Source organism: Furipterus horrens, unplaced genomic scaffold (assembly GCF_987537825.1).
Source record: "Furipterus horrens unplaced genomic scaffold, mFurHor1.1.pri manual_scaffold_6, whole genome shotgun sequence".
NCBI lineage: Eukaryota > Metazoa > Chordata > Mammalia > Chiroptera > Furipteridae > Furipterus > Furipterus horrens.
In genome coordinates this window covers 16332500-16350649 of record NW_028327176.1, presented here as the reverse complement: position 1 = coordinate 16350649, position 18150 = coordinate 16332500, and the positions used below count along the sequence as shown (strand labels likewise).

General features: G+C 44.0%; 1 protein-coding gene across 1 annotated transcript in view; it reads left to right on the top strand.

Moving 5' to 3' along the window:
* Positions 1 to 18150, top strand: part of DPYSL5 (dihydropyrimidinase like 5) — an 81862-nt gene that overhangs the window by 41566 nt on the left and 22146 nt on the right. The window contains exons 3-5 of the mRNA XM_090281052.1: positions 14979 to 15137; positions 17150 to 17329; positions 17937 to 18005. Coding sequence (XP_090137178.1) covers positions 14979 to 15137; positions 17150 to 17329; positions 17937 to 18005 — 408 coding nt within the window. The remainder of the gene's footprint in view (positions 1 to 14978; positions 15138 to 17149; positions 17330 to 17936; positions 18006 to 18150) is intronic.

The window sequence follows — 18150 nt, the reverse complement described above, 5'->3', positions numbered from 1 at the left end:
AATCGTGGGTGTGGTATTCCATCTATTCACAGGGTTCCTCCCACTCTGAATTTGAGAGGACTATACAGAGCCTGGGTCACTGGGAGTCTACCTACCTTATGGTGGTCCCATACTAAAACATGACCATCCTGTAGACATTTTGCCCTGGGTCATCTCTTGCTTAAACTACTTAAACCTTTCTAAAATCCCACATTTACCTTTTTTTTTTTTTCATCAAAACCACCTTGGCCATCCTTTCCTTCACAGCGTTCTGTGCCTCACGTCATGTCCCTGCTTGAGAACCTGCAGTGGGTCCCTATTGACTAAGACATCAAGTGTGGATGTCTGGATCTTCACCCGGGGAAGCCCCCCATCAGACCTTGTGTTCCCATCTAATCCTCATTCCGAGCTGCTCCCCAGCATGTGCCCATCCATCAGGAAGATGGTTTTCTCAGTCCCTCCCTCATGAGCATCCACACCCCTGCTGCCATTGCTCCCCACCCATCCACAAACCCTTCCTTCAAGGCCTGCCCCACCCCTGCCACATTCTTCCTCCAGCTCATTCAAATCCAGACCCCTCCTTTCTTCTCACCAACTGAAATAACTTGGCATCCTGGGGCTGTCCCATGGTTTCCTGTATAAAGTCTATGTCCAGCTAGATTGGAGTCTCTTTGAGGGGCAAAGACCACAATTTATATTTAACTCATGACTCACCACAGAATTCACATAGCTCCAAACATATAGTAGACATTAAAGAGATAGATGAACGTCATCATAGCATGTAGTGATGAACACAGACTTTAGGAGACTGCAGGAGTTTGAATTTCAGCTCCACGTTTACTAGCTGTGTGACTTGAGTGAGTTCATCTCTCTGTCCCTCAGTTTTCTTCTCTGAAAAATGGAGATTACAGTAGTATTTTGTGAATATGAATGACTATTTTTAAAGAACAAAAAATAGTCTTGGGCGCTTACGAAGCACAATATGAGTGTTTGCTAAATAAATAAATAGATCATTTATTTGCAGGACCGACCCCTACAAAATCCATTTGTACAGTTTCCTCATGAGTAGATGCATTAAACATCCAACAGAAACTAAAAAAACTGGATTCCATTTCGACTCTTAGATTTGACTATGTGTGTTTTAGATTTCAAATGGAACCTAATAGTAATGGTGATGAATTCTAGTTAATTTTCTCTCTTTCTCTTAAAAGCAGAACTAGCCAGTCCTGAACTCTGCAGGCATTCGGAGCTATTTAAAGATGTCCTGCTTCAGATCAGTTAACTTGCTCAACGAGAACTTCCTGGCAACTTTCATTCCACATTTACATCAGTTGGCAGGCCAAAATGTAGGCCAGGTTGACCCTCCTTAGAACAAATTCAAGAGAGGATCTATTGTTTCTTATAAATTTTCACAGCTAGTATTGGAAAAAAATCTCCTATGGTGTCCAAGCAGGCCCTCCATTCTCATGATAAAGAGTATTTGCAAAGAATTTATCTACAGAGAGATTATTGCATTTTAAAAACCTTTGGTTCAAGAAGAGATCAACACACCCTCTGTGATGGAGCCCAGGCACCTGGGAAACCTTTCATACTTCATACAAGAAGTTCTGCTTTTATACTCTCATCCTTTGGGGTTTAAAAAAAGAAAAAAGAAGAAGGAAAACACATTATGTATGGTGTGTACACTTCAATGACGCATATAGTATATGAATGATACTTTTTCCATTTTTTTTTCTTAAAGCTTGCATATATTTTTAACATTTCAAGAAATATTTGAATATGGAATTATTGAAAGCTTCAAAAGTCTCAGCTGGAAATAACTCTTCTCCCAGACCTCACTGAGGTTTGCCATATTCCAGTGTTGAATGTAAGGGTCTTAGAATGGTTCAGTAACAGGTAGAAATGTGGGTAGACACCGCATTTTCCTCTACTGGTGGTTCCTGCCTCCTTGTTCCCTCAATTGTCGCTGCAGCCAACCACATCTTTTTCTCCTTGCGATCCTTTTTGTTTCTAGTTAATTAAAAATTAGGAGCTATAGGATCCTTAATTAGTGACCATAAGAATATAAAACTCTGGGTGGGCCAGCTCTAGTGAGAATGTTCTCATTAACCAGTATTTATCTCTCATATTACACACACACATCCACACATTTATACACTTGTACATACTCGTACTCACACATATGCACACTCACACTCACTAATACACAGAACTTTAGAGCTGGAAGGACCAACCATTACATTAATGAATCTAACCCCTAATCCATTAATAACTTTCCTGTTTAGATTTAAACTCTCTACGGTATTCTTAATTAAAATATTTTAAAATAAAATTAAACTTGATATATGGGAACTCTATTCTTGGGAAGAGTATATATAGAATTAAGTTCATGATTAAGTAACCTAGAAAGCCACCTTTTTTTCTTAAATCTCTGCTGCTTTTTCCCCCCCAACAACTTGATTGAGTTATAACTGACATACAATGAGCTGCTCATTTTTAAAATGTATAGTATACACTGGGAAGCCATCACCATTAATATAATAAGCATGTCCATCATGCCCAAAACTTTCTTTGTGTCCTTTGTAATTCTTCTTCACCCCAGGTAACCATTGCTCTGCTATCACTAGATCAGTTTGCATTTTCTCACATTTTTATGTAAATGGAATAATACAGTATGTATTCCTCATTTGGTCTGATTTCTTTCACTCAGCATTATTAATTTTTGGTTAAAACAGACCAAACTGCTATGAATATCTGTGTGCAAGTGTTGGTGTGTATTTATGGTTACATCTCCCTGCATAATTATCTATAAGTGGAATGCCTAGGGCACATGGTATGTGTGTATTCAGCTTTTTAGGACATTGTCATACTGATTTCCAAAGCGATTGTAACATTTCAAATTCCTTCCACACTTCACATCTCAGCCATCACTTCCTACATTCAGTTTTTAAAATTTTATCCATGCTAACAGGTGTGTATAGTGTTGTCTCATGGTTTTAATCTACATTTCCCTAATGGCTAAGGTCGAATGTCTTTGTATGTGCCCTCTATATATCTTTGGTGAAGTATTCACATTTTTAAAACTTGTTCCTTGCTAATGTTTAAATGAGTCATTAGTCTTGTTTTTATTGGGTGTCAGAGTTGTTTATTCTAGGTATGAGTGATTTGTTGGGTATGTTTCGCAAATAGTTCTCCCAGTCTGTGATTTCCCTCTTTTTTTTTCTTAACAGTGTCTTTTGAAGAGCAACAGTGTTTGATTTTCAAGTTCAATTTATTGATTTTTTTATACTTCATTTTTGTACTGTAATCAAGAAATTTTTGTGAAATCCAAGGTCACTAAGAATTTTGTGTTTTCTTTTAGAAGTTTGATCATCTTAGCTCTTACATTTAGGTCTATGATCCATTTTAAGCTAATATATATATATATACACATATATATACACACATATATATATATATATATATATTTTTTTTTTTTTTTTTTTTTAAGAGAGAGAGGGGAAGGGAGGGAGAAAGAGAGGGAGAGAAACATTAACGTGTGGCTATCTCTCGCGCGCCCCCAACTGGGGATCTGGCCTGTAACCCAGGCATGTGCCCTGATTGGGAATCAAACCGGTGACCTTTTGGTTCACAGGCCAGCACTCAGTCCACTGAGCCACACCAGCCAGGGCTAAGCTAGTTTTTATATGTGGTATATGGTAAGGTTCAGGTTTTTTTGCAGATGGCTATTCAATTGTTCCAGCACCATTTGTTTAAAAGATTATTCCTTATAAAAAAATCAGCTGACTTTATAATACATATGGGTCTATTTCTAGATTCTCTTTTCTGTTCTTTTGATCTATTTGTCTGTCTTTACACCAATACTACACCATCTTGATTATCATATCTTTACAGTAAGACTCGAAAGCAGGTATTATAGATTCTGCAACTTTGTTCTTCTTTTTCAAAGTTGTTTTGGCTATTCTGTGCCCTTGCGAGCAAATTTTTTTAGTGCAGGCTGTAAACCAAAAGAACCATAAACTGAGTGTATTAACCAAGCACTTGATACGAAAGGAAGTGTGTTAGGTGTTGGGATTCAGATGAGGTCCACAAGCATGTTGTCCTCCATGACAGAGGGCTACATGTTGATGCAGATATATTGTCCTCACATGATCCATATCTTAGTGTGCAGTAAATTGTGATGACATTATGGGGAAGTGTTCGTTCAGCTCCCTCTTCGCCTCCATTTAGAGTCAATGGTGAACAGGGGTAGACCAGGGGGTTCAGAGATGACTGGATTAGGATAACACTTTCCTGGACTGAAGCTCTAACCACTGAGCCATTGCCACCCTCTCCTCTCCCTTCGTTCAGGTTTCATTCTTAGTATCCTTCGTTAGCGCCAGGCCTGGGCTATGGCTTCTCTTTTCTGGTTTGGTGCCCTCACTCACACTTTGCCAGGCTTATTTCCCCTTGTTTGGTAGAGCGCTCTGGTTTTGGATCTCTAAGCCCTAGGCTTAGTGGCCCTCCAAAGAAGATATTTTTCCTGCTTGTTGAGCTCCTTAGAGGCTCTAGGATCCCAGACCCCCAAATGGCACCTGGTTGTGCACAGCTCTCTAAGGGACCTGCACCTGAACTTCCGTTCTCTGCTCCTACTATGGGGTTGACTGAGCTACCAGCTGGACCTCAGGCCCACTTGTCAGAGTACTTATTTTTGCACTATACACTTATTTTGATCTTTAAAGCCCCCCTCAGGCAGGTCTTATTATTCTTCTTTTCCAGGGAGGCAGGGAGGCTGAATCCCAAGTGAAATAACTTGCCAAGTTAATAAGTGTAGGGACAGGTCTGCCTGCCCCCCTTTTCAATCCAGCCCCCCATTCCTCCAGGTCAGTATGCAGGGAGGACTTGGGGCAGCCTCCCTCAGTAGCACTGTTGTCATTTAGCTTTGGGACCAAAATGAGGACTCTCGAAGGGGAGAAGAGACAGCAGGGTTACATGTGGTTTATTTCTGGATTGTTGACCAATCCCTCCCCTCTGTGGGCAGCTTGGATTTTTCATAAAGGTGGTCGTGGCCTGCTTGCCTGTAAACTTTCCCACTTTAGGATTCGAAGTGGCTTTGCTAAGGAGGAGGGTGACAAAGGGCCCCTCTGTGTGGCTCTATTTTAGAATAGTTTCCCGGGCCCCTGGGCTTCTCGGAAGCTGGCAGCCACGTTCTCTCTGCCACATAACTCCCTTTGAGGATCATCTCCAGTCTCCATGGTAACTGCAAGTCAGGAGACAGCCGGCTCTGTACTGTGGCTTTGTATTAAACACAATGAATTTAAATTGGGTGTTCAACAGTAAAGATACTCATTCTGGATTAGAGAGAAGCCTGGAGCTCCTCATTTCATAATTTTCAATGTTGGCACAAGTCTCCGTTTTAGCCCTGGCATTCGAGCACAAGCCACACCTACCACTCTGTGTCCAAGCTAGTGAGGTCCAAATTCACTCTGATGGAGGAATCTTGGAGCCAGGAGACCCTGGGTCAGGCCAGCACTATGAGCCCTAGAAGGGGCAGCATCATGGAAAGGAAACCTGGGGGTCTAGAGTCTGGCGGACCTTCATTCATTCTGGCTGCCTGATCTCTCAGCCTCAGTGTTCTTATCCATAAAATAAGAAGAGTAACCCGCACCCTATGGAATCGTTTGTTGTTTTTTTTTTAATTTTATTGTGATAAAATACATATAAAATTTACCATTTTGATCCTTTCTAAGTGTACAGTTCGGAGGCATTAAGTACGTTAGCAATGTTGTCACCACAATAATCCAACTCCAGAACTTTTTCATCTCCTTACCTGTTAAATACTAACGTCCCCCTCCCACCTCCCCAGCCCCTGCAACCACACTCACTCCACCTTCCACCTCTGTAAATTTGACCGCTCTAGGTGCCTCATGTAGGTGGAATCATGTCATATTTGTCTGTTTGTGACTGACATTTCATTTAGTATAAAGTCCTCAAGGTTCATCCACGTGGTAGCATGTGCCAGACTTTCCTCCCTTTTGAAGGCTGAATAATATTCCATTATATGGATACACCACATTCTGTTCATCCTTTGATGGACACTTGGGCTGCTTCCACCTTTTGACTATTTGGAATAATGCTGCTATGAACACGGTGTGCAAATATCCGAGCCCGTGCTTCCCATTACAGAGTCACTCTGAGGATCAAATTAGATAATAAATGTTAAGAACATTGCACGTAGTAGGCCATAAGTAAATACGACTTTCTCTCCTGATGGTGACTTCACTGCAGGAGTGAACTGCCACAGTGGTCCAGTGGCTTTAGTGAGAGTGGTGTCACTTTCTGCTGCGAGGCTGCTTCTATATCCCTGGAATAAGCTAGTCAACTGTGTCTGGGAGTGAACACAATTCACTCCAGAGTTTAAAGGGAACGTCTTAAGCATGGAAATATTCATTAAGTCTCACAATAAAAACTATGCACGTGAGGGTCACCGGTTCGATTCCCCCAGTCTGGGCACCTGCCTGGGTTGCAGGCCAGGTCCCCGGTTGGGGGCATGTGAGGGAAGCAATCCCTCCATGTATCTCTCACACATCAATGTTTCTCTCCCTCTCTCCTTCCTTTCTACTCTTTCTAAAAATAAATAACTAAAATCTTTAAAAAGAATAAAACCATGCATTTTTTACATGTCTCCTATAGGTTGGTATTCATGTGTTCCTAGTTCCAAAATGAGAAATGTTAGGACTGACACTTATACTTCCTTATAAGTTGTCTATTTTAAGTACACCCTCTGGGAGACCCTGAAGCTGCAGTGGGATCCCCCCAGGCTGTGAGATTCTGTGCTTAGCCACTATTTCAGCACTATCAGATCTGTTCTCAGTATTACAGAAGAGTGAGGGATTTGGAGTAAAAATACCTAGATCCCAGTCTCGCTCACCTCTAAACAACTGAGGCAATGAAATGTGTCGCATGTGGTGTCCGTGACAATTAGATGAGGGAAGTGCTCTGCTCTGCAGAGGACACACTCCTGGAACACTTCGTGCATTGGGGGAGAAAGGGACCAGGCCCTCAGGCTGGTTTGCAGCTCTCTGGGGAGGTTCCCTCTGGTCTAGTTTCATCCAAAAGTTTCTATGGTGGGGGTGACTCCCCTGCTGCCTTGGCTCCTGCTGTGGGACATCTAGGATCCCAGGAACCGTCTTCCCCGGTAGATCCTTTGAAATTAGCACGAGCAGCCTGGAGGGAGTCAGCTCCCCTTTGTACTTAGAAACTTGTGCCAGAGGGGAGGGGCGCAGGAGCTCTTGTGACCCCTCCTTGCGACCCCTCTTTGCGACCCCTGCATGACCCAGGCAGCCTGGCAGTCAGGCCTGTTCTTTATTGATGAGGCTGAAGGACGGAAGGGACATGGGGATTTCGTGGGAAGCTCAGACCTTGCTCACTTCTCAGTCACCGCTGCTGGTAGTGCAGTATGCTCCCAGGGTCTACCTGTCGGGCAGGAGCCAGGCAGGCTTCAATCCAGACTTTCTGAACCCATGTGCTCACTGTCCCTGAGACCTGCAAGCTGCCCGGGGTTATTCACTTGTAGGGAGGAGGACCTTGTGTTTCCTGGGAGGGCCGCTCTAGAACAGCTCACCTCTCTGGGAGCCAGTGAGCCAGGGTTTCTTGCCTCAGTAGGAGGTTTTGCTTGGCTTCCATAACCCCATCCCAGCTTGGCTTTCCTCCTATCTCTTGGCTGTTTCTACCCAGTCTCCTTCCTGGTTTTATGTCTTAATCCTCCCTATGTGGCTACCTCTCACTGTCCTACCCAATTTGCCTTCCTCTTTTAGTTAGCTTTGTAGCTAATCTGGTACCGATGACTCCCGTGTTTATAGCTACAGCCTAGACACCTCTGTGCACCCCCCCAAACTCAACACATCCATCAGAACTCCACTCCTCTCCCAGAGAACCCTCCTTCCGGGAATGGCTCCCCATCCTCCCGAGCCAGCACTCACTTGCCCGGGACTACAGGACTCCTCAGCAAACTCGAATCCAGGCCTCCAGGCTCCAGAGTGCAGGCTTCTCCCACCAGAGCATCCTGCCTCCTCCCACACCGTCAGAGAATCGAACTGCTTTTCTAACTAACCCCTCCCCATTTACTGGCTATGCAGCGCCTTGTCGGGACCCCTTTGTCAGCCATCCCTGACTCAGTGTTTCCCACTCGCTCGGCCTGGGTTCTCTGCCCCTGCTCCCAGCGTGACAGAACTAGCTGGTTACAATGGCATGTTCTTGTTGATTCTGTATGTCTCTCTTACAGTTTTCCCAAGCCTCATCTTAGCTCAGGCCAGTACTCCTGATTTCCCCAAAACCTTTCCTCCAGGATATTGGCATTATTTCCTGTTTTGCTAAGAGGAACTGGGTGCCCTCATTTCTCCTCTGTGTCACCTCTGATCATCTCTTCTTTTATTTGCCCTCCTCCGGAATGGATGGGAGGAGGTGCTCCTCTCAGCCTAATAGAGATGACCATCAACCCTCAGATTCCTCATCTAAATAATGGAGATAATAATACACCTATTATAAAGGGCCGTTGTGAAAATTAAACAGGCACAGAATAAGTGCTCAATGGATGATGGTTATAATTAGATTTTCATCTCCACTCAAATGTCCCTCAGTCAGCTGTGTCTTAAGATGTCTAAAAATTTTCTTCCCTCCTATATTCAATTATTCCTCTCCTAATATCATTTTTTCAGCCACACACCGTAAAACCTCCCCCATTATTTACATGACCTCCTCTTCTGTCATCAAACCTTGCTTCCTCCAAGGAACACATTACACGCATGTCCTGCCATCCCATCCCTGAGCTTCAGGTCCATCCCCTCAACACTGCTTCTGGGTTTGCATTCCACAGCCACAGAAATGTGCCCAAGTCTGATTTTCATGCCTTCCTCTGCCCAGAAGCCTGCTGTGATTACAGATGTGTCCAGGGATAGAGGTGTGCCCAGAGTCCTTCTAAACCCCTGAGCTCCCTCATGACCATCACCTCCACCAACACTAGTGGCTCGACTTTGCCAACCAGAGGGAATCCAGGTTCAATAAGGTTCATACATTTGATCCTAATCAGACCTGCCTCAGCTGAAACCAAACAGATCTATTCTCTGTCCCCCAGCTGTGTCCCCAGCCTCCCCACATCCTCTGCTAGCCCGGTGTGTTACATCATGCCCACTGTTCAGTTCTCCGCCAGCCCATCCTAAGGCATCTTTCCTTCCTCTGCTCTTCTTTTGAACTTGACGCTGCTGTGGTCATTGAGGAATATTACCCTGTGATGCCCGGGACTCTCATTGTACTTTGAAGTCATTTCTATGAAACAGGAACTTTGTTTTTGTCCTGTTTGCTAACTGGGCTCATAAACTCCCTCAAGCTGCTTACATTTCTCACTTCATCTGGCGCATCCCATACACATAACAGAGGGCTCATTAGTGCTGCCTGCAAGTGATGCTTATTTATTAACTATTATAATACTATAAATCACTACTATTTACTGGGCTCCTACTATGTGCAGGCACTGTGCTAGGTGCTTTACATGCATTATCTCCTTTCATTCTCATAGTATGTATACAGCCCAGGAGGTATGTATCATTAACCCATTTTACAAGTCAGGGAGGAGAATAGTTTGCCCAAGGTCTTACAGTAAATAAGTGCTGGAGCTGGGACTTAAACCTTAATCTGCCTGCCATAAAGTCTGATTCTTGTCACTGTGCTATTTTGTCTTTAACTTTATAATGTGCCTTTAAATGACAGGGAGAGCAAGAGCAGGAAACTGTCCCTTTCCCGGAGTGTGTTGTGGATTGAATGTTGCTTGTTTCCTCTGTAGAAAGTTCAAAGAAGGAAGTGTGAGTTTTAAAGATGGTAATGCTTAGAGTGAGAGCCTCCGACTGAGCCCCAGATGATGTAGTAGAGGCTGTGCATGCCAGGAGTGGAAAGTTAAAGGAAGTTTCGGGGTGCAATGAATTGCAAATGCACAGTTTGGAGAAAACCAGTTGACTGCAGGAAGAGCTCGACAGGCTGCAAATTATGGGTCAAGAAAATGCTGGAGAAACACATGTAGCCGGAGGGACAGAGAGAATGGCCTCAGGGAACCAATCACTTGGGTGCCCTGGAGAAAAGCTGGGGGGGGGGGTGTTCTGTGTGTTTTGTTTATTTGTTTGTCTTTCAAAGAAAAGGGGCATTTGCTAGAAGGTGTTGGGGAGACTCTGAAAGAGGATAAGGCTGTGGTCACATTGAAGCAGCCTGCAAGGGAACTGTCAGAGAAAGGGTCGGGGTCCTGAGCCCCCAGGGTGAGCTGGCTGACTTATCAGTGAAGACCAGTGAAAGCCTGGTGAGAGCCCAAGCTCCCGAGATCTGGCCAGTGTAGCTGATAAAGATGAGGACTCCTTGTTAGAAGATTAGTATTAGGAATTTCAAGACGGCAACAGCAGGACACTAAACTAAGCATGGAGCCCTTCTAAAGACAGGACTCTGCAGGACTGCCTGCGTCACAAGCCCATGAAGGTGGCCCTGCCTGGTGTGCTTGTGTTTCAGAATGGGGGTGAGAGGGGTGGGGCAGGGTGCTATCTACTGAGCACCAAGCATATTTCTAAGTACCACACATGCATCTTCTCACGTGGTGAAATGTTCAGGTCCTTCTTTTGGGGAATTTTTCATGTCCCAAGGTGTAACGGTGCTTAAAAGCTGTCTTTCATAAAATAATAATATTATTATTACAATAAAATTAAAAAGTTTTAAGTAAAAAAAAAAAAAAAAGCTGGCTTTCCAGAGGGTTCATAAGCAGCAGACAGATCTCTGAAGGTGAAGGGAGAAAAACCACTCAGCTGTTCCTTTTTCTTCTTTTGTGCTTTGGAATTGTGTGAGTCAAAGATGGAAGATAATTTTAATGTGAAAAGAGAAGGAAGGGGTTCAGCAATTCCAAGGGAAGCAGATCGATTGGAACAAACGATGGCCTTCTCAACTGCATTCAGAAATGCTGAAATGTTTGCATTGCACTTAGTTTGCAAAGCACATCCATGTATTTGTCTGTTCTCAGTGCGCTGGTGTTCCCTCTTTAGAGACCAAGTTGCCCTTAATCTATTCATCTATAATAGATGGTAGCAGATCCTGCTTTTCTAATTCCAATCACCTTGTGTCACAGTAAATGTCATGAACTCAGAAATGAGCACATACCTGGAGGAGTGTTCATACAATAAATTAAAATGAATGAAATAAATACATAAATAAATCTTAATGATATTAAAGTTTTTTTAAAGTAAGCTGCAAAACGATATGGACAATACAATACCATCTATATACACTTTTAAAGGGATTTTACATATTTATTTTTAGGGAGAGGGGAAAGGAGGGAAAAAGAGAGGGAAAGAAATATCAACTGGTTGCCTCTCTCAGGCCCGCAACCAGGGACCTGGCCTGCAACCCAGGCATGTGTCCTGACTGGGTATCAAACCAGTGGCCTTTCAGTTTGCCGGATGATACCCAACCTACTAAACCACACCAGCCAGGGCTGTACATATTTTTAAAATTTAAGAAACAAATACAGTAAAGGCATAAAAACATGATGGGGGAAGATTTTTATCAACCTCAGGGGAGAGGTATGGGAATAAGAAGGAGGGCTTCAGTTATGTTGGGAATATTTTATTTCATTTTTTTATAAAAAAGCATGTAGAGTAAATATAGCAAAAAAACCCTCTTACATTTGACTAGTAGGTTCATAGGAATGTGTTGTATTATTTTCTATACTTTGTATGGTTGAAACATTTCATAACTTTAAAATATTTTAAAACACATAAGCATAGTTAACTAAATTTTAAATAGTTTTATCTTCCTTTAAATTTATTTTTAAATGTATATTATAGAAGTAATGTATTCTATTAAATAAATTTCAGAAAATGAGAAAAAATAAATTGCTCAGAATCGCATCACACCAAAATACTCATTGTTAATGTTTTGGTATATTTCCTTCCATTTTTGTTCTTTGTGGGGGTGTGTGTGTTTAACCATAGTTCTAAGCATCTTGGATACACATTGAATTGTGCCTTTTTCACTTGTTATAACATCACCCTTTTTCTATGTTATAAGTTAACCACCAAGAACATCATTTCTATTGACTTCCATTAAAGATCTTCCACAGCTTGCTTCACCAATGCCATTTTTGCATAAAAACAGTGGTGAACATTCAGCAGTCACATATTAGTAAACATAATCCTTTTGGAAGCCGGAGGAACCGGATTGGGTCATGCTCGCTGTTGATTTCTACAAGGCTGTTCTGTGGGGGATGACAGTATGAAGGTCTGTCACATCTGTGATATCACATCCCCGGGAGGACTGAGCTCGTCAGCATTCATCCCGTGGGTAGGAACTGTACATATTTAAAACGCCAGCTCTGTGTTTCGCTTGCCTGAAAGGAAACAAGTGCTCGAACCTGCAGCTGGGGGAGTATTTGCTGATTCCATTAAACCCTTAGTTTGAGGCCTGGGTGAGAACAGAAATAATTAGTCCAGATATTTATGTGCCCCCTCCCAGCTTGTTGATGCTCTGTCATCCATTCCCATCTGATCTTCTCTGGGCACCTGAGAGATGAGTTGTAGGCACACAGCAGTAAGTGGGAACGTCAGGCCCACCATCCTCTGCTCCTGACTTCTTTCAGAACCCTTTCAGTGACCATCCTTAGACCCAGGCAAGAGGGGCCATGTCTGCCCAGAGCCCGCTATCCCACTGCTAGACCACACTCTGGGTGCCTGGAATTCCCTGGAAGGCCTGAGCTCTTCCAGGACCCACACAAGCCTGAATCTATCCTCCTCGGGGCCAGACCACCAGAATGTGCCCACCTAGGCTCAAGGGCAGGATTTGCAGGGGTGGTGGTGAGCAGAGCTTAGACCTGTGGGCCGCAGGATGAATCATGGGTCAGGGGATGTGGGCTGGGGGCAGGTGCAGAGGCTATAGGTCAATAACCCTTATGGTGTAGCTCAGAACTACAAGGTCTCTGAGAATTCTAAATTCAGGCCTGGCCTCCTTGGTCATTATGATAATATGCTTGTCCAAGTAGGAGGAGAGGCTGTATTCTGTGTAACAGTTTGCTAGCTAGATCTATAACTTAACTATTTAGAGATTTGGTACATGGATCTCCTTTTCTACTCTTGCTCTGGGACCCTCAGATTTTAAGAGCAGTCTAATTATACTCCTCTGTTTCCAGGTTCCCTTTTTCTATCCAAGGCTACTATCATCCTGGGGTGGGGAGTGCAGTGCAAAGGAAAGCAATCTGGAACCACAGAAAAATGAAGCAACTTAGTGTTTAAAATCCCAATATATGAGACTCCCACATGTCCATGTGTAAAAGCAAGAAATGTATTTCAAGACAAAATACGTAGAGTACAACCACCTGCTATGAAGATGAATCAGCCCAGCAAAATCCAGCCAAATCAGAAATAGAAGCCAGTTAGTAAAGCTACAATCTGCTGCTTTTCCCCTTCTCTGCATTACTCTGCCGCACTCATCACGGTTCCTTCCTTCATGGGTGCTGCAGAACTGCGCCCTCTGGTGGTCGTTGTAAATCGTGCAAGAAGTCATACCCCTGGGTTTCCCATGACAACGTGGCCGACCAGAATCAGCATGGAAAATCAATTTTGCAAGAATTTTCATTTTAATTGTTGTCTGGCCACTGAACGAATTTTCTTTATGGCCCTTATTCCCCAGCAATATTTCTGATTTATGATCAAGGATTTAACTGAAGACTATTTCATTTCTCTCCTACAGAAAACAAACAGCTGAGTTCTGGATGATTAAACACACATATTAGGACAGGACTTTACAAAGTCCAGTTTTTTTGGTTTTTCGTTTTTGTTTTGTTTTTTTTTTACAAAGTCCATTTTATAAGTGTTGTTTCACTTGACTTTCACAACTCTCCAAGAAGGAAGCTATTGCCATCATGTAGGTAAAGAATCTGCATCTCAGAGAGGTTAAGCAACCTGGTTGAGATTATCAAGCTGGGAGGTGGAAGAGTGAGGCCTAGAACTTGGATCTGACTCCAACTCACAGTGAGGACCCAAACAGAAGGACTTTTTACTCACCAGAAAAAAGAGAGGCACCTTATATCATCAGAGCCCTCCCAAAGTCTCTCATATTATGAGGTCTTGACTCAATTAGTTTAATTTTAATAAAGTTTTGTTTGGGAATAGCACATTAGCCTGGAACAACAGCCTTTGGTCAATACTGGTTTTGGAAACTCGTGGAACTCACCTGATCAAATTTGTTTTTTAAAGAAGCGCAGGGTAGAGTGGGGGGATCTTTAATACAAATTTAGTAATTATCCCTTGAAGTATGCAATGTGATTACACGTGAGGCTTTTTAAAAGATTTCTTTCTTAAGTGGTATGTTGTGGAGATGATGAGTAGGACAATTTTTCGCTGATAAACATGGATAGATGGAAATGAAGTTAATGTGCTTGGAAAACTAAAGACAAAGACCCTGATGTTGAAGATGCGTATGAAAACTTTGAGTAGAATTACTTCATGAAATGTGAGAGAATAAAACAAAAAAATACATCCAAATTAACATTTTATTTATTATGGTTTAAACTTTAAACGCATATGTGCAACTAAATTAATAAATATTTTAAGTAAACATTTGATGATCACTTGTATTATATCATATCATTTGTAGATATTTGATTATGTCATCTGTATATTCAAACGGGCCAAAATAATGTGTGAAGGGGTCTTCTCATTGGGAAATAGGGGTTGGCCTAAGGCTTGGGTAACACACTAAGTGGTTTTCCAAAGCACCAAACTGCAACCCAAGATGAGGAAGAAGCAGGTTTGTGTGCTGACCCGACAGTAATGATGGTTACACACTGGCCACTGCACCTTCAGGCAGCTCACTTTCCCAAACGTTGCTGCATTTGGGCCTCACAGCCCCCTGGGAGGTCCACCTGGGGACCCCATGCCTCCCCATGTCAGAGACTTGGGTGTGGGAAGAGATGTGACGAGACCGTTGCCCGTCTTCCTCAGGCAGCACTCGTCGGAGGGACCACCATGATCATCGGCCATGTCCTGCCTGACAAGGAGACCTCCCTCGTGGATGCCTATGAGAAGTGCCGGGGTCTGGCCGACCCCAAGGTCTGCTGTGACTACGCCCTCCATGTGGGGATCACCTGGTGGGCACCGAAGGTAACAGTGAAATCCTGAAAGATGAACGAATGCTCTTTTAGGCAGAGGGGCCTTTTGGTGAGAGCCAGCTGGATGGGGTGCTGTCCCGCAGGTGTGGGACACCCCTCCCACCACCATCCTAATTTCCCCAATGCCAAAAGATAAAACACTGATGATTCCATAAGGCAGTGGGTGGGCCTGTCCTGTGTAATTTAAAGAGCCAGTGTCCAGCAGACATGGGGTTTGAGATGGGAGTCCTCGGGAGCGCTGGCTCCTTCCACTGACACCAAGGCTTTCAGCATCTCCTGTTGCCTGACATTAGGTGCCTCTGACAGCTGCTGCATAGGCTGCCAAGTGCTGGGCTCAGGAAGGGTCAGGCTCCAAAGGTTGTGATGTTTTTGTGCTGAGAGAGACAGCACTGAGCTGAGGGCTCAGAATGGAGAGTCCTGTCCTGGCTCAGTGCTGCCTGGCACAAATGGACTGGTAGTTCTTTCCCACTGAGAGCCCACTCCTGCCCTGAAAGCCCCGAGGCTGCCCTGGTGTGTGGCTGCCGCTCGCTCCCTCTGAGCCCTTTCTCCGTTCAGTGTGCGCCCCAGGCCCCTGGCTTTGCTGTGGTCCCACTGCCCCAGGGCCAGCGTCCATCCCCTTCTTCCCACATTCCCACTTGTTGATCTTCCTGAAAACAGATATACAGGCGTGTAGCTTTTGCTTTGGTTCTGGAGTTTGACTGCTTATTACCCCAGGGAAGCAACCTGGATATTTGTTTCATGAATTATTTATGAATCACCATGTGTCAGGACTCCGGTGGGTGCTCTGGAGTCATAAAAATAAACAAGCATGAAGAAATTTTTCAAAGTGCTTCAGCTGTGGACCCTGGTTTAAAGGGTCTGAACCCTTCTGAGATGGTAATGAAAAGCATCACTGTACTTCTGCCCTTGGCTGCGGGGCTCCCCAAGGCTCTTCCATTATTCCCAACCTGGTGCTTATAAAAGACCTTGGAGCCCCCAAGCCTTGCACTATGAACACCCCCCACTCCTGGTACCAGAACAAAGGCACAGACCATGCTGAATGTCAGTCATCCCATTTTTCAGGTGGGGGTTTGTCCATTTCAGACAGTCTCCTGGATGGGTGACCCTTACACTCAGGCTTTCTCCATTCCCTCTCCCTGTGTTGGCCTGGAATAGAGGGCCCAGTCAGATTCTCAGCAACCTGAGGTCAGACCAGCTGTCCCCAGAGGTTGTGGGGACTCTCGTGCATCTAAGATTTTATATTTGTTTCTCTAACTTTTTTTTCCAACTATAGATTTTAAAAATTAGAAAAGAAAGGAAGCCCATAATCTGGTCACCGCAACACAGTTACTATTTGTTATTTAGCTTATTTCCTTCCAGTCTTTTTTCATACATGCTTTTTACATGGTAACTCCTTTGCTTAAGTGGGAGCATTTTCTGTCTGGCTGCAAGGTCTTCATGACCAACAATGCAATGGCCACCTAACGTTCTGGCAAAGAGATGGACCTCAAGTTACTTTTCTCTCATTGGACCAATGTTGTTTCCATTTTGTCTTAATATAAATAATGTTGGGATGTATCTCCTTATCACATAGCTTCGTTCCTAAATTACATTTTTCCCAGGGTCTCTGAATTTCTAGCATTACTGTGCCTTTTTTGTAATACCATTGTATGGGGTCAGGGGACTAGGCCATAGGAATAAAAGTTGTTAGTGGGGCTGATCTGTAGCCAGAAACACAGGACAAGCCTACATGGTAGGAGAAACATGCCTAGACAGTAACAATAAACAATATAGCTCCTATATTTGTGTCATGCTTGACAGTTTTCAAAGTACATCTTCATCCATTTGCTCATGGGACCTGAGAATAGCCTGGGAGCTGGGAGGCAAGTGAGTGCTGCGACGTTGCATGTGGTGGTCATATGGGACATCTCTGACTGAGCCGCGTCTCCTCCATGCCAGGCCAGCACCTGCCAGCCAGCCTCTTGGACATCTGTACTCACGTGGCCTTTGCATTTTGCTCTCCAGGTGAAAGCAGAAATGGAGACACTGGTGAGAGAGAAGGGTGTCAACTCGTTCCAGATGTTCATGACCTACAAGGACTTGTATATGCTTCGGGACAGTGAGCTGTACCAAGTGTTGCACGCTTGCAGAGACATCGGGGCAATCGCCCGAGTCCATGCCGAAAATGGAGAGCTGGTGGCCGAGGCAAGGCAGGAGAGAATGTTGGGGGGAGGGGCCAGGACACCCATGGAGGCCCCTCGCAGGTTGATTTCTGACCACCCATTTCTATCCCACATGTTCAGACAAAGCAAGTTGTTAACACCCCAGATGACAAATCTTTGTTAGGAAATTTCAACTTTTCTACTGTCTGTGAAAAACAGATCTCTCTTTATAGTCCAGAAGGGTTTCTGAGTCTCAACTGATGTCTTTATTCTAATGCTATATTTGAATTCCATTACAGCAAAGGAATTTGGAGCAGCTCTAAGAAATATTTTAATGAGATTTCCAGCAGGGAAATTCTGACGTTCAGATCCATAAAGCGTGCTTGTCTCTGGTGTCTCAGGCCTGTTCTCTAGTTATGGAACTGTATTTTTAAGAGGAAAAGATTTTATTGATTATTATGATGTGAGCCTCAGGAGAGCCTTCCTGTACGTACTCTGCCCTCATTAGCAGATGAATATTACAGAAGTGAGAAGGGCAGGAGGCCGATAGAACGCGCTGGGTCTGGCATATTTTGCTGCCCCTCGGGTTCACTGTTGGTTTTTCTTGTCTCTATGAGTCTCTCAGTTTTCTTTCTTTTGCTTTTATTCAGGGTGCTAAGGAGGCACTGGATTTGGGTATCACAGGCCCGGAAGGAATTGAGATCAGCCGTCCAGAAGAGGTGAGGAAGGCCCCTGTGTGTCCTTTGTCAGCCTCTTTCCTGAGATTCGCAGAATCTTTAGAATGGAAGAGACGCTGATATATGTCAGCTCTGTCTCATCATCTTCTCTGTGGGTGAAGTTCCCACAGGGAAGCTTCTCGGGGAG